Here is an 18,519-nt window from a genome sequence, read left to right as displayed (position 1 = left end):
TGGCAGGTTTTATTATTTTTTTTCCTTTTTTTTTTTTTTTTTAATTTATTTGACAGATAGACAGTGAGAGAGAGACAGAGAGAAAGGTCTTCCTTCCGTTGGTTCACCCCCGAAATGGCTGCTACGGCCAGAGCTAAGCCGATCTGAAGCCAGGAGCCAGATGCTTCCTCCTGGTCTCCCATGTGGGTGCAGGGGCCCAAGCACTTGGGCCATCCTCCACTGCCCTTCTGGGCCACAGCAGAGAGCTGGACTGGAAGAGGAGCAACTGGGACTAGAACCTGGTGCCCATATGGGATGCCAGCAGGGCAGGCAGGGGCTTAACCTGCTGTGCCACATTGCCAATCCTTCAGTTTCTGTTGTTTTAAAAGCCTACAGCCTTGGGGCTGGTGCTGCGGTGCAGCAGGTTGAGGCCACAGCCTGCAGTGCTGGCATCCTATATGGACGTTGGTTGGAGTCCAGGCTGCTCCACTTCCAATCCAGCTCTCTGCTATGCCTTGGGAAAGCAGTAGAAGATGGTTTAAGTCCTTGGACTCCGCACCCACAGTGGAGACCCGGAAGAAGCTCCTGGCTCCTGGCTTCGGATCGGCGCAGCTCTGGCTGTTGCAGCAAATCAGAGAATGAACCAGCAAGTGGAAGACCTCTTTCTCTCTGCCTCTCCTTCTCTCTCTGTGTAACTCTGGCTTTCAAATAAATAATAAATAAATCTTAAAAAAAAAAAACAAAACCGTACAGCCCTGGTATTCCCAGGTGGTCTCCCCAGGCCGGCTCTGTCTCTTTCAGACCCCAGGCACATTCACAGCACGATGGCTGCACTGAATATGTGTTTTCTTCTTTTCAGGTTTATTTATTCATTTATTTGAGAAGCAGAGTTACCAAAAGAGGGAGGGAGAGACAGAGAGAGAGATCTTCCATCCACTGGTTCACTCCCCAAATGGCTGCAACAAATGGGGCTGGGCCAGGCCAAAGTCAGGAGCCTGGAGCTTCTTCCAGGTCTCCCACGTAGGTGCAGGGGCCCAAGGACTTAAGGCATCCTCTGCTGCTTTCTCCCACCATTAGCAGGGAGCTAGATCGGAAGTGGAGCAGCCAGGACATGACCTGACACCCATATGGAATGCGGGCACTGCCAGTGGACGCTTAGCCTACTATGCCATAGTGCCAGCCCCTGAATATGTTTTTTCAGTTCTCTTAGATATCTGAGTGTCTTTTTAAAAAATTGTGGGGAAATGGACTTAAAAATTGATGAGCATTTTCTTCAAAGTTTTTGAAATGCCCTCAACTACTCGGGACTGTAATTACTGAATCATATGGTAATTTTGTGTTTCTTCAAAGTTTTTGAAATGCCCTCAACTACTCGGGACTGTAATTACTGAATCATATGGTAATTTTGTGTTTAATCATTTTTCATTTTCTTTACTTGAGAGGTAGAGAGAAAGAGAGCTCTCCATCTGGGTCTCCCACAGGAGGGTCAGCGACCCAATTACTCGAGCCCTCACCTGCTGCCTCTCGGGGTCTGTGTTAGCATGGTGTAGAACTGGGTGCCGGACCCAGGTACTCCCATATGGCCTAACCAGCAGACAAACACGTGTGTTGAACTTCTGAGGAAATACCAAAGTGTTTTTCCCGGTGGTTGTACTTTACATTTTACATTTCTACTAGCAAACGTATTAGGGTTGCAATTTCTCAATATCCTTTCCAACACTTGCTATGATTGGTTCCTTGTTGCTAGCCACCCTGTTGGGTAAGGAACTGCGGTCTAAGCTGAAGTCATGAAGATTCCTGCCTGTTTCCTTCCCAGGGTCTGCAGCTGGAGCTCTTACAGTCATCTATCTGATAAAGTTTGAGAAACTTTTGCACATGCTATATGGCTGAGGCCCAATTTCATTCTTTCCATGTGATAATTGTTGTTGATAAGTTTCTTTCCCCAGAGAATGGTCCTTGCACCCTTGCCATTAATCAGTTGACCACAGGCATAGCGGTTAATTTCTGGACTCTGAGTCTATTCCATCGCACTGACTTTTCATTTTACCTTTTTATAGGTCGCTTTTGGGATTATTTTATTTGATGTTTTATCTTCAAAACTTCGAAAATTGCTTATCATTGATCCAGTTGTTTGAAAGTGAGTCAGAATCATTTTTTTTAAATTTTTTTATTCATTTCATTTTATTTTGAAAGGCAGAGAGACAGAAAGAGATACAGAGGGACAGATGGAGGGAGAGAGAGAGAGAGAGAAGAGAGAGACAGAGAGAGAGAGAGAGAAATCTTCCATCTACTCATCTACTCCCCATATGTCTGCAATAGCCAGGGCTGGATTAGGCTAAAAACAGGGGCCTGGAACTAAATCTGGGTCTCATTTTGGGTCTCCAACTTGAGTAGCAGTGACCCAGTTACTTGAGCCACGACCTGCCCCCCAAGCTACACCGTGGCAGGAAGCTGGATTGGAAGCAGAGCAGCTGGGACTCAAGCCAAGTGCTCATCCCAAGTGGTGATTTAACCACTGCACCAAATGCCCACCTTGAGCCAGAACCAAATTTGCTGTTTGTAAAATTTTGTTAAAAACAAGGAGAATGACTTCATAAAATGCTGTTACAATGTTAAAATATGTTACAATTGTGAACTTGGTTATTAGCATCCTTTCTAAAATTAAAGACTTTCTAAAATCATAAAATTATAAGACTCCAAGAGTTCATTTTAATATATCAAAAAAGAAAATTAGTATAACAAAAATATGAGACACGATATAGCATAATACAAAGTAAGAACATGAATAGTAATACATGAAGTAACAATTTATAATAGTTAACTTTCACAAATTTATATACAGTAAGATAAAAATAATACAATTAGTATACAAATTTTCAGGGTGTGTGTGTGTGTATCTGCACTGCAAAGTTGCTAGGTAACAACTGCTCAGGGATATGATCATCTTGAATATTTTTCTCACCAGCAAGCATAGTTGTTAGGGACAAATATGAAGCCCATCCATGTTGGCTGCCTACACTTTCCTGGTTAAAGCATGATTTCCTTATGGTGCTCTCTCATCCTTCCCTCCTAAATGTGATTCTCTTTCGTTACACTCTCTCACAGCTATATATTCAGGAGAAGGATCATACCTATACAAGTGGAAGAAAACCTTGAGCTGGTTGGAATTGCTAAGGTTAAAAAACCCGCCAGAGATAATAGACCTTCCTCTTGTCAATATTCAAGTAACTCCCTCCCAAGTGTTCATTAAGTAGTATGTGTGAAGTTTATGGGTGTTTCTAAATTACGGACTTCTTTTAAAAGTCTGTGTTTCCAGAGGATTTGGTACGAGGCATAAAGGCCACATTAGAGTGCCTTCTTCACAGTCCTCAGATGTATTTTTTTTTATTATTTATTTATTATTTTTTTTTTTAAATTTTTTGACAGGCAGAGTGGACAGTGAGAGAGAGAGAGACAGAGAGAAAGGTCTTCCTTTTGCCGTTAGTTCACCCTCCAATGGCCACCGCGGCCGGCGCACCACACTGATCCGATGGCAGGAGCCAGGTACTTATCCTGGTCTCCCATGGGATGCAGGGCCCAAGGAATTGGGCCATCCCCCACTGCACTCCCTGGCCACAGCAGAGAGCTGGCCTGGAAGAGGGGCAACCAAGACAGAATCCAGCACCCTGACTGGGACTAGAACCTGGTGTTCCGGCGCCGCAAGGCGGAGGATTAGCCTAGTGAGCCACGGCGCCGGCCCCCAGATGTATTTTTAAAGATGCTTTATTACTATAACCTGAAGTGACCACATGTTGTATGCACCTCCTCCCACTCCAAATCCTCTAACCTCCAAACGTGAAAGCATGCAGCAGACTATTTAGACACATAGCACACGCTTGGATATTAATCCTTGGGAGACGTGGTCTGGAGTTGAGTCACCCAGCTTCTCTCATTAGGAGGTTCCCTAATCACAGCCTGATGGAAAAGTTTGTGTTACTTGAAAGTGAACCCCGGAGGAAGGGTAGAAAAATACATCACTAATACCACTGACAGCTCCCGTGAATCATACAGCAAAGGATTTTGAAATAAACACATGTAGTCCTCTCACCACACTTGTTAGGATCTACTTTCTGCTTTCATCTCACCTAAAAATCAAAGGACATTGACCCCTTAGGATGCTCCCAGCTTCTGTTATTCTGTTGTTCCCAGTAAGGGAAGATGTTGCATTCCAAACAGCAACAGGTGTAGCATTACCCTAGTAGGCTTGTGTTCCTTCTCTATTTTCAAGAACAGGTATGTTTAGAGTCATATAGAAATGTCTTTTTCCTAAGCTCTAAGAAGGTGAGAGCTGAAGTAGAAAAACAGAGAAGACTTGAAAGATTTTTCTTTTAGCCATCATCTTCAGAAGAGAGGTTTCATTGTGTGTGGCGTTCCTGGAAGTTGCGATCAAAGTCCCAAAGTACGAAACGCATCTCGTAGGTCATCGACCTCATAAAGGGGCTGTAAAGAAAGAGAGAAGTTAACATTAACATTGAGTTGGCAGGGCGGGGTTCTAAACTGAATGGATGGCTTTATAACATTTTGAAAGTAAGCAAATTGGGAGGGAATAGGAAAAGGGGATGGGGGAGGAAAGAATGCTTTAAAAAGTTTTAAATTTGGGGTAGGCGCCTGCAGTGTTAGCATCCCATGCGGGTGCTGGTTTGAGTCCTGGCTGCTCTACTTCTAATCCAGCTCCCTGCTAATGGGCCTGGGAAAGCAGCGGGAGATGGCCCAAGTCCTTGGGCCCCTTCACCCCTCTGGGAGACCCAGAAGAAGCTCCTGGCTCCTAGCTTCAGATTGGCTCAGCTCCAGCCATTGTGGTCATTTGGGGAGTGAACCAGCAGATGAAGACCTCTCTGTCTCTGTCTCTACCTCATTCTGTAACTCTGTCTTTCAAATAAATAAGATAAACCTTTAACAGAGAATTTTAAATTTATTATTATTTATTCAAAGGGCATGAAAACACACACAGAGAGGAACAGAGACAAACAAATCTTCCATCTGGGGTTGGGCCAGTCCAAGCCAAGAACCTAGAGCCCAATCCAGCTCTGCCATATAGGTGGCAGGGACCCAAGTACTTGAGCCATCACCTGCTGTCTCCCCAGGGGTGTATTAGCAGGAAGCTGGAGTCAGGACTCAAACCCAGTCACCTGCTAGGAGATGCAGACGTCCCAAATGGCACCTGAATCACTGTGCCAAATGCCCAGCCCAGGCAAGAATTCTGACCAGGAAAGAAACAGAATCCAAGCAGCGACTGACAGACAGAAGACACGCGAAGCCATGGAAGAGCAAGAGAGAGAAGGAAAGAAATCCTCACACAGGACTCTGAACTGGGGAACAACAGAGAAACTGAATTCCAGGAGAAATTCAGTTCTCACTGGAGCATAAGTGAGAGTGACCCAAAAATAGCAGAGAAAGGAAGACCCTAAGGGGAGAGCAAGGGGACCTCTTACCAGAAGGATGCGCCGGAGCTGTCTGGACAGGCGGACAGAATTTTCATGCAGGCCTTCCCAGGCCTTGAACGTTCTCTCACGGTTCTCCACGAAAGTATTCCAGCAGTAAAAATAATCTTTAAAGAGGGCGGGCGAGGGGTGGGGGGAGGGCGTAGAGGATAAGCTCAGGCCCCAAAGTGGGGAAACCAGAAAAATTCTAGCCCTGCCTTCTCATTTCCCCAGGGCCTCGTCTTCAAGCTACCAATTTCTTACCCTCGGTTTCAGTCAATAATTTGACCCCAAAGGTGACCACAACCCCACTCCGCCCTCATCCCGGCGGGCCCCCCCTCCCATCGGCGACGCCAGCCACGCCCAGCACCCTGGCCACCTTTGAAGGTCATGATGCCGAGCTGGACGCCCGCTTGGTGCAGCCGCCGCAGTCCCTCGGGCTCGGCCTTGCGGTCCTCGCAGAAGTAGAGGCGCGCGGTGAAGATCCTCAGAGTGAGGTTGGGGTTGCCTCTCAGGAAGTCAGCCACGTGCCGGGCACAGTCGTAGCAAGGGCTCCAGGAGGTGAACCAGGTGACGCGGTAGCAGCGGCCGGGGTCCAGGTCCCAGTCGGAGATGTAGCGGAGGAAGAGCAATTCCACGTGGCAGCCGTTCTGGGGAGAGAGCAGAGGTCTGAGCTGTCCTGCGGGTAGCTCGATGGGCTTTCTCTCCCGCAGTGGTCTTTCGGAATGCTTGCCGTTAACGATCCTCGCTCAAAATAGTGCGCTAGGAAGTGCTGGGCGAGAACCCTTTCTAGCGCCTCTCTGTGTGCCTGTGCGGGGACGGAGAGACGGGTGGAAGAGTCTGGAGCAAACAGCACTGCAGTACCTCTGTAGAGAATTCGTTTGTGTTTGTGAGGATCCCTTTACAATTTTGTGTTTCGTTTTATTTAATTGAAAGGCTGAGAGAGACGAGAGAGGGCTCCCAAGCTCTGGTTTACTCCCCAAATGCATGCTTGGGCCAGGAGGAAGCCAGGAGGAGCCTGGAACTCAATCTAGGTCTCCCATGGGGGTGCCGGAACCCAAAGGCTTGAGCCACCACCTAACGTCTCCCAGGGTGCGTCCTAGAAGGAAGGTAGAACTGAGACTGGAGCTGGGACTGGAACACAGGTACGTGGTGTTGTAAGAAAATTCTAGACACTGCTAGGGCGAAAAGCAAGTGCAAAGCAGCTTTTTCATGTTATAGTTTCTGTGATCGTGATCTTAGCTGCAGTAGTGAATTATAAACGACAGGTTCACCGGTCCTGCCCCAGTCCCTGGTCCTGGGGTGGGAAGACCCCGGCTCCATTTCCCAGCTTCATTACTCACAGGGCTTAGCCAAGTGACCTCACTCTGGTTTCTTCTACTTCCTCCCGAGTGAAGGTGCTGCTGTGGTGAGCACTGACTGAGAGGTAAGTGAAAGTGTTGCTAAAACCAAACTCTTCCATAAATAGAAGGCAGCGTGTCACCAAACAGGAAAGAGATGAGAGTGTAAAGTAACGATGATTGCAAAGGAAAATACCAGGGCACTGCAGAAAGTCTGCGAAACTTTTGAAATCCATGCAGAGTTTTTTTCATGTTGTATCTTTTCATGAATGTCTTGAAGATCCCTTGCTTACGTGGATTTCAAGTGGGTTTTGTAGCAAAATGAACTTTTAATTGCATTTCCCATGAGCTTTCTGGAATTTCTCCCACGGGGTGGGGTTCCACCAACACTAATGGTCATAGCCTGCAGTGATGGGGGAGATATCCACAGAGAGAGGCTTAAGCCCGCCAATCTGGATTTTGATGGAGTATCTTAGAAATGTGATTCTCTCAGGCTAAAAGATTGAGACAGTGAATCAGTCAGCTTTTCTGAGCTTTCTAGGGCTCTCTGTGTTGAATGTATTCACAGGGATCTAGGAGGGACTAGATATCATTTGGAAAACAGAGTTAAGTCAGAGTTCGTCTTTCCCAAATTCTTCTCCCTTAATTTTTTTTTTTTTTTTTTGACAGACAGAGTGGACAGTGAGAGAGAGAGACAGAGAGAAAGGTCTTCCTTTGCCATTGGTTAACCCTTCAATGGCCGCCACGGCTGGCGCGCTGTGGCCGGCGCACCGCGCTGATCCGAAGCCAGGAGCCAGGTACTTCTCTTCGTCTCCCATGCGGGTGCAGGGCCCAAGCACTTGGGCCATCCTCCACTGCACTCCCTGGCCACAGCAGAGAGCTGGCCTGGAAGAGGGGCAACCGGGGCAGAATCCGGCGCCCCGACCAGGACTAGAACCCGGTGTGCCGGCGCCGCTAGGTAGAGGATTAGCCTAGTGAGCCGCAGCACCGGCTTCTCCCTTAATTTTCAAAAATCCTAAAGACAAAATTTGATTCTCACTTTTGAAATTTTGCTTGGTGGGTGAGTGCTGTGGATGAGCGGTTACGAGAGAGTGCTGCTGGGGATGCCCACACCCCAATCTGAGTGTCTGAGGCTGAGTCCCTGCTCTGCCTCCAATCCAGCTTCCTGCTAACGTGCACCCTGGAGACAGCAAGTGATGGCCGAAGTACTTGGGTCCTTGCCACCCACACGGGAAACCCAGATGAAATTCCAGGCTCCTGGCCTCAACCTGGCCCAGCCTCAGCTGTTTGGGGCAGTGGACCAGAGGACGGACGATCTCTGTCTCTGTCTCTCTACCTTTAAAATGAACACAAAAGTGCCATTTTAAAAAGGAAAAATAAAATGTTGCTTGAACAAGTTGATTGCATCCCCCCAAATAGAAATACTCTTTTTTTTTTTTTTAAAAAAGCAGTTATTTATTTATTTAAGAGGCAGAGTTAACAGACAGAGAGAGGGAGAGATGGAGAGAAAATCTTCCATCCTCTAGTTCACTCCATAAATGCCAATCTGAAGTCAGGAGCCAGGAGCTTCTTCCAGGTCTCCCACGTGCTCTTACCTTAGTCTCAAAGGCCATTCAGATGCCGAGGGGAGGGGAGGAAAGTGTGTGGGCTTTTGTTTTGGCTATGAATGCTTTGCGTGCCACCAGGGTGCCCAGCGTGCTGGGGAGGACACTATTCTTTGGGTTATGCCTACCATGGGTGCGTGGACATGTGAAATGGAAAGGAAAAGAAAGAGGAGTTGAGGAAGCTGGTAGAGACACACGTGCAAAGGAGGCTGGAAGTCAGACCTGCAGCCAGTGGCCTAAAGCGACCACAGGTTAGCTTTTAACCACCGGGGAAGCACACGTTCATAGCTACCGTGTTGCGCAGGTAGCCGAAGTCCAGTGAGAAGGAGGTGGCACTGTCCCGCCGCTTGACCACGTAGCACAGGTAGGTCTCGTGCCGGCCCTTAGCCCAGCGGACATTCTTGAAGTGATAAAGAAACTTCTTCTGCTTCATCAAAAGGCTGTGGGGGAGAGGGGGGGAACAGATGCAGGCAGGCCATCCTCCCATCACGCTGGGCTTCCCTTCAGCTCTGTTGCTGTTCTAAGCTGACTGTGACTTTAATTACACCACAGACTACACCCTTGCTTCCTTGCTGGATGCCTGAGACCTCCTGAGCTTGGAACCCACCACAGGCTCTTCCTCTTGCTCATGTTTGAGGCCAACACTGGGGGAGACCCAGGAGGAACCCATGGCCGTCTTCTAAATGCTGGTGACTTGGAATTACAAACTTGTTTCAAGGGGCGAACATTGTGTCGTACCAGGTTAAGCCACAGCCTGTGAAACCCACATCCCATAGGGACACTGGTTCAAGTCCCAGCTGCTCCACTGGCAATCCAGCTCCCTGCTAATGTGCCTGGGAAAGCAGTGGAAGATGGCCAAGTGCTTGGACCCCTGCCCCCTGTGTGGAGACCTAGATGAAGCTCCTGACTTTGGCCTGGCCCAGCCCTGGCCATTGCAGCCATTTGGGGAGTGAAGCTGCAGATGGAAGATTCTCTGTCTGTCTGTCTGTCACACTTTTTTCAAATAACTAAAATAAATCTTAAAAATACAAAAAACCCTTGTTCCTCCATCCCATGATTGTCTTTTTAGAAGCTCCCTCTTGTGTCTACCTAAGTGTCCTGTAGGTACCTCAAACCCTACCTGGTCAGAACAGTGTCCCTGAACTGCCCACTGCCCTAAGCTGCCTCTTGGCCTAGCTTCATAGCTGGGGAAGCAGCCGAGAGGCCAGCAATCACCCTTGATTCTTTCTTCTCTCTCAGCTTGCATGAATCATCTAAACTGTTGATTCTGTTGGGGTGCAGTGTAGTACTTTGGCGGACTGAGTGCTGTCAACAAAGGGAGCCTGGAAGGCCGCAGAATCTTCTCCTGCCCTCCTGCGGCCACCTGTCCCACTTTCTCCCCTCAAGTGAGTTGTAAAACTAGAATTCCTCTTCCCCAAGGTGTGTCACAGAAACTGGAGCTTCTCTTTCCCAGAAAAGCCATAAAACCTAGAAAGGTCACTCTGTCCCCTCTTCCTGGAAGGCCCTCGTTCCAGATGGGATGTCACACAAGAGGCCCTGCTGGGTGTCCTCCTCAGTCCACTCCACACACCACACCTGTCTGTCCACTCACATTTCTACCCAGTGGCCATCTGCATCAAACCTAGGCATACAAACAAGTTTCCTGGCGTCTTTAGGTTTTCCTTTCCTTCTTTCTATTTTTTTTTAAAGATTTATTTATTTATTTGAAAGGCAGAGTTACAGAAAGGCAGAGAGAGAGAGAAAGAGAGATCTTTCATCCACTGGTTCATTCCCCAAATGGTCACAATGGCCGGAGCTGGGCTCATCCGAAATCAGGAGCCAATAGCCTGGAGCTTCGTCTGGGTCTCCCAAGTGGGTGCAGGGGCCCAAGGACTTGGGCCATCTTCTATTGCCCTCCCAGGCCATAGCAGAGAGCTGGATCAGAAGTGGAGCAGCCAGGACTTGCTATGCCACAGTGCCAGCCCCCATAAATATACTTTTAATGTATAAGAGCAATGCATCATCATCGTCAAATTTGAATACTACAGAAAAATACAAAGTTTCAATTTTAAAGTATTAAAGAATTTTTTTAAGGGGACAGGCATTTGGCACAGCTCAGTCACCTGTTAGGTCACTTGAATCACATGTTAGAAGGCAGTTCAAGTCCTGGCTACTCTGCTTTTGATCTAGCCTTTCCTAATGTTCCTGGGAGGGCAGTGGAAGATGTCCCAAGTGCTTGGGCCCCTGCACCCACATGGGAGACCTGGATGGAGTTCATGGCTTCAACCCGGCCTAGGAGTGAACCAACAGATGAAAGAATTGCTCTTTCTCTCTCTTAAAAAAAAGATTCGTTTTGTGTCTTCTCTATTTTTTTTCTGTAGATATGTATTTCCATGGTTGGGATTATGCTCATTTCATGTGTGACTCTGGACTCTGCTACTTGTTGAGCTCAGTAAGATAAGTATTGTGGCACATGGTTTACAAGCAGGGAATGTCTGCTGTTTCTTTTTGTTTTCAAGGTCTTAGTGGTGTCTTATGTATCTTAAGCACTAAATTGAATCAAATGTGTGGGAATATTCTTGGGTAACCCGAGTTGCTGTTACAGCTGTGAACATAATAGCACAAGCTGTACAGTGTGGTTGGTATTAAAGCTGGAGTGGTGTCTGGGTTTTCTCCCTAGTCTGTTCCAGAAATGTATTTATCAAATTCCTGGAGACAGTGCTGCCACCTACTGGTGTGGGGGAGAAGTGCAGAGGATTTGTAAAGTAAAGGCTTCGTCAGGAATTTGAATACCGTTTTCTGGCAAGAGAATTGAAACCTTTTTCACCTTTTTGTTTTTTTAGACACTGAGGTTTAATTTACATACAGTAAACTTCATCTATTTAAAACATACGATTGTATGAATACTGGCAGATGGAGACACCCCACACTGCTCCTGCAAACAGGACACAGACCATTTCCAGGGCACTGCCCCCATCCCATCATGGATTCTTTATCCCTCTTAGCAGCCAAGGCAATCCCTGATTTGCTCTCTGTCACTATTAATTCCTTCTCCTGTTCTGGAATGCTATATAAAGCACGCAGCATGTCCTCCTCCATGTCTGACTTCTTTCACTTAGCGTAATGACCGGGATTCACCCAGGTATCCGCAGCTCATTCCCTTCTCCTGCAGAATGCGTCCTGTGGCGCAGACGTGAGCATTTTGCTTACTCTTTCACCTGGTGATGGGCATTTGGATAGTTTCCACTTTGGGGATACTGTGAATTAAAGGTACTGTGGAATTAAAAGATGTTTATTTTGATGCAAAAAAATTTAAATCTATGCACAATTTTTTCACATTAGACATTTCCATGAACTTTTTGAAGACCTCTTATAATTGAAGAATTGATATTTTATTAAAGTGATTGTCCCTGACATTATTTATTTTAAAAGATTTATTTATTTGAAAGGCAGAGTTACTCAGAGAGAAAAGGAGAGGCAGAGAGAGAGAGAGGGGTCTTCCATCCACTGGTTCACTCCCCAGATGGTCGCCATGGCTGGAGCTGCAATAATCTGAAGCCAGGGGCTAGGAGATTCTTCTAGGTGTCCTACATGGGTGCAGGGGCCCAAGGACTTGGGCCATCTTCCATTGCTTTCCAGGCCACAGCAAAGAACTGGATCAGAAGTGGAGTAGCTGAGACTTGAACTCGCGCCTATATGGCAGTGGCTTTACCCGCTATGCCACAGTGCCGGCCTCGTCCCCGACTTTAAAAGCTAACTATGGTGGGAGCCAGCATTGTGGCAGAGCAGGTAAAGCTGCTGTCTGAAACACCGATATCCCGTATGTTTGTGGTTCTTGTCCTGGCTGCTCCACTTCCCATCCAGCTCCCTGCTAATGGCCTGGAAAAAGCAGCAGAAAATGGCCCAAGTATTTAGGTCCCCACCACCCTTATGGGAGACCCAGATGAAGTTCCTGGCTCCTGACTTTGGCCTTGCCCAGAACTGGCCATCGTGGCCATCTGAGGAGTGAACCAGCAAATGGAAGATCTCTCTGTGTCTCTCTCTCATCTCTGAAACACTTTCAAAAAATAAATAAAATAAATCTTAAAAGTTAACTGCTGAGGCCAGCATTGCAGTGCATTGAATTAAGCCACCACTTGCAATGCTGGCATCCCATATCAGAGTGCTGGTTCTGGTCCTGACTGCTCCACTTCCAATCCAGCTCCCTGCTAATGCACCTGGGAAGGCAGCAGAGGATGGCTTAAGTGCTTAGGCCACTGCCACCCGTGAGGGAGTAAGGGAGCTCCTTGTTCCTGGGATTAATCTGGCCCAGACCTGGCTGTCGCAGCCATTTGGGGGGTAAACCAGCAGATGAGAGATTCTCTCATTTTCTTGCATTATACCTTTCAAATATACAAATATTTCTAAAAAATCTAAAATAAATAAAAGTTAGGTAACAAAATGTCAACCTTATCAAGTAGCTAATTTAGGACAAGAGTCCATCATAGCTTTTTCAACTTGAACGTCTCCCTTTGCACACATGACACTTACTGGGAAGCACCTTGAGGCTGGGATTTAGATCTGTCATTTTATGTACATCAAACAATAGAAAAATTAGTCAACCATATTATTTTTAAATTAAAATGGATAATTGACAGGTATCAAAAGGGAATACTAACAAAGTTCCAATAAGAATTGATTTTACTTTTAAATGCTAATAATTTATTGTGATATTCACTATAACACCACCACTATTATATAATTAGCATAAAATAACTCTTAGCATATAAGAAGAAACTTGAAAAAGTTCATGGAAAATAACATTAAAAGATACATCTATTTTGGTGCAAAAAAATTAAAATCCATGCATGTGACAAGTCTATGAAAAAATTGTTCATGGATATCAAAATATCTTGCATGGAATAAACTTATCTTTAAATTCCATTTCCCGTGAGATTTTTAAAGCACCTCATATAAGCCCAACATAATAGATGCTTAATTTTAATACAGAAGAGAAAGGGAAAAAGCTCTCTCTTTGGGGCCCAGTTTTAAACACATTTAGCCTATGGCCCTGGTCTGTGGAGCTGGCACTGTGGATGCGGGGGGCGGGGACAGGGGGATGGGTGAGGGGGTGAGTATCACAGAGGCCGTCAGGAGGCAGGAAGTGCAGAGAGGAAGGGCGTCACGTGACTCTCAGGCCCACTCCCAGGTGAAGGCGCAGTGGATCTGCCCTGTTTCTGCCTCAAGGTGCCACTTGAGTGTAACCAGCTGCAGGATCCCGCTCCGGCCCCGGGAATGGACTTTCCTGCTCCGTCACTGCGCTCCCAGCTGTAGGCAGGACCGGTCTCCAGCGCCCTGTTCTCCTGTCGTCCCCTGTGAGCTGGAAAGGTTTTGCTGGGGCCGATTTCTGGCCTGCAGGTTGACAGCTGCTCTGGACAGCTGTGCCTCCTGAGGCAGAACATGAGCCGCGTCCCCAGCTACACCGACCATAAGCACCGGGTTAAAAATAAGCCAGACAAGGTCATCTCCTCGCCCTCTCAGGAGCCCTGCTGACTCCGTCTTCCTCAACTCTGCACCACCCTTTCCTCCTCTTGAGTCCCATCCTTGCCCACTTGTCTTTCTCTGAATTTCCACCGCTGACTTTGCTTTGCATTTTGTTACGTACAACTGTGTCCACCAGGCCCTTCCCCAGGTTTTATGCCAGGGGACTTCAATAAGTGCGTGGAAATGAACTTAACAGTTGTGTTTATTTTGGTGCAAAGCATTTTGAAGTCCATGTATAGGAGGAGGTCTTCAGAAGTTTCATGGAAAACTACACTATGAAAAATGACCTGGGATCAGTTTTCAAGATCTCTCTGTAAACTGAGGGACACGAGACATCGTCTTCCAGAAAAGTTTTCTTAAGAATATTTAATCTACCCTTAAAATCTTAACTCTGTGCTGCAAATTCTTTGTAAAAGGACTAAATTGAGATAAGGCACCTGGATTAGGAATGCTCTTCATGGATTGATGGTAATCATACCAGGAACAATAGAGTAAGTTCTATAGTAATATGCTGTCAGACACTGCATTGGAAAACTTCGTGAAAATCATACAAAATCCCCATTTAAGAAGCGATTACGCCACATCTGAAGAAGTGGAAAGATCAGTTACATAGAAAAAAATGCCAGTAACTGCCCAACATGGAGCTGTAGCATTAAATAACTTGCTGGAATGAAATTTCCTCTTTATAATAAACAACATCATAATGGCTTTCAAGCCACTAATTTAGAAATGTTGGCATTTTAGAAAAGTACACATTTCCTTACATGGTTAAATTATTTCAGCAACCTCTCCTAGGAAAGTTTGGTCTTCAAATGGTTTTATTGTTGAATATTTAGAAAATCATTATGAAAATTCCCACTACTGATTTTAATGCATGATTGCTATGAGCTTTTCTTGATTTGAGTCCTTAAAGATGAGTTATGTTAGCGCTGTCACCATAAACTAGTTCTAACTGCAGCAGAAATCTCACAACGCGTCAGGATGTTATGCATAATCACACATATCGAGAGAAGTATGGAGCAGACAGAATGAGGCTGAGAGAATGGAAACTCTGAACAGGACTTAATGACAGACACGGATTCAGAAAAAAAAAAAAAATTATCTGCCTGCTGACCCAGCAGATTCGGTGAGTCAGAAAGTGGTAGGAGAGAAAGGGACAGCCACCAGTCCCTGGCTCAGATTTGCAGAGAGAAAAGACAGTGCAGTCAGCCAGGAGGACTTTGCCTCTTTACCTGTTTATTTCGGGATCCAGGGTTGCTTCTGGGCTGTGAAAGTCTTAGGCCAAGGAAATGTTGCCTCAAGCCAGGCTGCTTTGCTGCCTCTGTCTGACAGTGCAGGGCCCCTGACATTCAAATCTGAGCTTCCCTCAGGGCTCCTCCCCTGACAACATCACCACCACCAGGTACCCCAACAGCCTTCCTCCTCATTTGGGTGCGTGAAGGTGGGTGGGGCTGTCCAAGCAGATCACACAGGTTAGGTGATTGGTAGCACTTCTGCTTCATGCTTAGGTTCATTCAGAGCTGCGTCTCTGAAAATCCAGTCCCTGAATCACAGGTAACAAAAAGTAGGAGACGGTAGCAATAGACTTTTCTTAAGTTGTAATCATGAAAACAGATAATACATGTTTGATCTTTATGGCATAACAGTAACAGTGATATCCATTTAAATGGCATTTAAGTCTTGTGTTCTGAGAGCTAAAAGCATCCCTGTTGTCTCCTTTAGTTATACAATATCTCTGGACCTCAATACAAACCAACACGAACAGGCCTTTCTTTGTAGTCAAGCAAGTAATCTGTTATATAGGATTTAGGACACATAAAATTTGCATCCCAGACTACTGATTTTTTTTTCCTTTTTTAAAAAAGATTCATTTATTACTTATTTGAAAGGCAGAGTTATAGAGGGAGAGAGAGAGAGAGAATGAGAGAGAGGTCTTCTGTCTGCTGGTTCACTCCCCAGATGGCTGCAAATGGCCAGAGCTGAGCCGATCCGAAGCCAGGAGCCAGGAGCTTCTTCCAGGTCTCCCATGTGGGTGCAGGGGCCCAAATACTTGGGCCATTTTCCACTGCTTTCCCAGGCCATAGAGAAGAGCTGGATCAGAAGTGGAGCAGCGGGGACTCATATGGGATGCTGGCACTGCAGGCAGGGGCTTTACCCATTGCGCCACAGCGCCAGCCCTTTTTTCCTTTCTAATTGCATTGCAAGAATTGCTATATGCTTACACCAAAGAGTAACATTTGCGGGAGCTGTCTTTTCTATAAAGTCTTTGAGGGAGTTGGAGGGAGCAGACATTTGGCCTAGTGGTTAAACAGTGGTTAAGATACTCACACCCCAAGACTGGCCTTGTGGCGTAGCAGTTAGAAGTCAATAGGTCTAGCTTGGACCTCTCCCTTGAACTCTAGACAAGCCAGCTTCCTTCTCGGCATCTCTGTGTGGATGTCGGAGCATCTGAGATATGTTTACCGCCAAGTCCCTGATCTCCCTCCAAAAATGTTTCCAGCTCCTTGTGCCATCCTCCTCGTCTTAGTGAGTGGCAATGTCATCTTCCTAGTTGCTCATGCCAAAAACCTGGGATTCACCCTGGAATGTTCTCTCTCTTTTTCAAGTATTTATTTATTTGATTGAGAGGTAGAATTACATACAGAGAGAGGGAGAGACAGAGAGAAAGGTTTTCTATCTGCTGGTTCACTCCCTCAGATGGTTGCAACTGTCAGGGCTGGCTGATCCAAAGCCAGGAGCCAGGAGCCTCTTCCATGTCTCCCACGTAGGTACAGGGGCCCAAGCACTTGGGCCATCTTCTGCTGCTTTCACAGGCACATTAGCAAGGAGCTGGATTGGAAGTGGAACAGCTGGGACTGGAACCAGCACCCATATGGTCTCTCTTTGAAACTCCATGCCCAACCCTTGTTAACTCTATTGAGACTATAACCAGCAACAGACCATTTCTCACCACTGCCAGGTCCAAGCAACCTTGGATTATGCACTTTGCCTCCCAGCTGCCCTTCCTGGGTCTGGTCTTGTCTTTTCTTTTCTTTCTTTCTTTCTTTCTTTCTTTCTTTCTTTCTTTCTTTCTTTCTTTCTTTCTTTCTCTCCAAGATTTACTTATTTATTTGAAAGACAGAGTTACAGAGAGAGGTAAAGAGAGAGGTCTTCCATCTGCTGGTTCACTTCCCAGATGGCCACAACGGCTGGAGCTGCGCCAATCCGAAGCCAGGAGCCAGAAGCTTCTTCTGGGTCCCTCACGTGGGTACAGGGGCCCAAGGACCTGGGCCATCTTCTATTGCCTTCCCAGGCCATAGCAGAGAGCTGGATTGGAAGTGGAGCAACCAGGACTAGAACTGGCGCCCATATTGGATGCCAGCACTTCAGGCCAGGGTGTTAACCCGCTGCGCCACAGCGCCAGCTCCCGGGTCCATCTTTCGATTACAGTCTTCACTTCCCCACACAGCACTCCAAGTATTTGAAGTGTTTTTGATCATGTCAATCCTCCGTCTAAACTCTCCACGCCTTCCCACCTCCTTCGTCTAAGCCGACATCCTCATTTCCTTTTCTTGTTCTGCTTGCAGGTGCCTCCACCTGGAATGCTGTTTCCCTGTACATCATTATGGCTTAGGTTCTCATGTTTTGCATTCGTTTATTTTATTTTACTTGAAAAACCAAGAGACAGAGAGGGAGCTGCCATCCACTGATTTACTCCCCAAATGCTTACCACAGCTGGAGCTGGGCTAGGCAGAAGCCAGGAACCTGGAACTCAATCCAGGTCTCCCATGTGAGTGGCAGGAACCCAACTACTTGAGCCATCATTGCTGCCTCTGAGGGTGCACCTTAGAAGGAAGTTGAAATTGGAAGACAAGCCAGAACTTGAACCCAGGCACTGTGATACAGGATGTGTGTATCTCAAGTGGCATCTTAACTGGTGCTCCAAACACCTGCCCCTTTACAGACAACTGTTGTGTAGCAAGGTGGCTGTCTAATGCAATACAATACTGTATGGTATCCTGGAAACTTGTTATCAGAATAGATTTCAGGCATTCTCACACACAGGCACAAAAGGTCATTGTCTGAGGAGGTGGATATGTTAATTAGCTTAGCTGTAGTAACCATTTCATTAGGCACGTGTATGCAGATCCTGAGAGCTCTGAGATGCCATCTGACCTGCCCACATGGTGGACGGGAACTAAAACTAGGAATGGAAGAGCAAGAGAGTGACTCTCCCTCGGGCCACTTCAGTAGATGAACAAAGCAAGGCTATTTTTAATCTTCACAAACTGTTTAAGCTTCTGATTCCATCTCCTCTGCAGCCAAGGCAACTTCCCCCAATCCCTGCTCTTGGGCTTCAGCCATTGTCTTCGTCCCCACTCTGGATCTCTCAGCCTGTTCTCCAAGGTCCCTGGGCCCCTCCTTTTCTGAAAGTTGAGTAATATTCACATATACACACATGTTTACACACACAAATATATGCATATTTCACAATTTCTTTTATTTTAATTTTCTTTTTTTAAAAGATTATTTCTTTGAAAAGCAGAGTTACAGAGAGGCAGAGACAGAGAGAGTGAAGTCTTCCATCCATTGGTTCACTCCCCAAATGGCCACAGTGGCCGGAGCTGCGCCAATCCAAAGCCAGGAGCCAGGAGC

At 46.5% G+C, this 18,519-nt stretch overlaps 1 protein-coding gene across 1 annotated transcript; it reads right to left on the bottom strand.

Moving 5' to 3' along the window:
• Nucleotides 1–3,723: 3,723 nt before the first annotated feature.
• AICDA (activation induced cytidine deaminase) lies at nucleotides 3,724–15,226 on the bottom strand. Its single transcript, XM_051851025.2, has 5 exons — nucleotides 15,117–15,226; nucleotides 8,675–8,822; nucleotides 5,818–6,088; nucleotides 5,451–5,566; nucleotides 3,724–4,458 (listed from the first exon to the last, which is right to left on the bottom strand). Exons 2-5 carry the CDS (start codon nucleotides 8,813–8,815, stop codon nucleotides 4,405–4,407), a joined length of 582 nt encoding a protein of 193 aa, XP_051706985.1. The 5' UTR covers nucleotides 8,816–8,822; nucleotides 15,117–15,226; the 3' UTR covers nucleotides 3,724–4,404.
• Nucleotides 15,227–18,519: the final 3,293 nt, after the last annotated feature.

This window comes from Oryctolagus cuniculus, chromosome 9, assembly GCF_964237555.1.
Source record: "Oryctolagus cuniculus chromosome 9, mOryCun1.1, whole genome shotgun sequence".
Lineage (NCBI taxonomy): Eukaryota > Metazoa > Chordata > Mammalia > Lagomorpha > Leporidae > Oryctolagus > Oryctolagus cuniculus.
Note: the sequence above shows the minus strand (reverse complement) of the source record. Positions and strands in the feature narration are given on the sequence as shown.

What these genes read in the sequence shown, in the direction of transcription:
- AICDA (XM_051851025.2), bottom strand. Translation starts at nt 8,815, where the DNA reads ATGAAGCAGAAGAAGTTTCTTTATCACTTCAAGAATGTCCGCTGGGCT. An exon ending in TCGGCTACCTGCGCAACACG is followed by an intron (nt 6,089 to 8,674) that starts GTAGCTATGAAC and finishes CTCTCTCCCCAG; the next exon opens with AACGGCTGCCACGTGGAATT. An exon ending in CGGCATCATGACCTTCAAAG is followed by an intron (nt 5,567 to 5,817) that starts GTGGCCAGGGTG and finishes CCCTCTTTAAAG; the next exon opens with ATTATTTTTACTGCTGGAAT.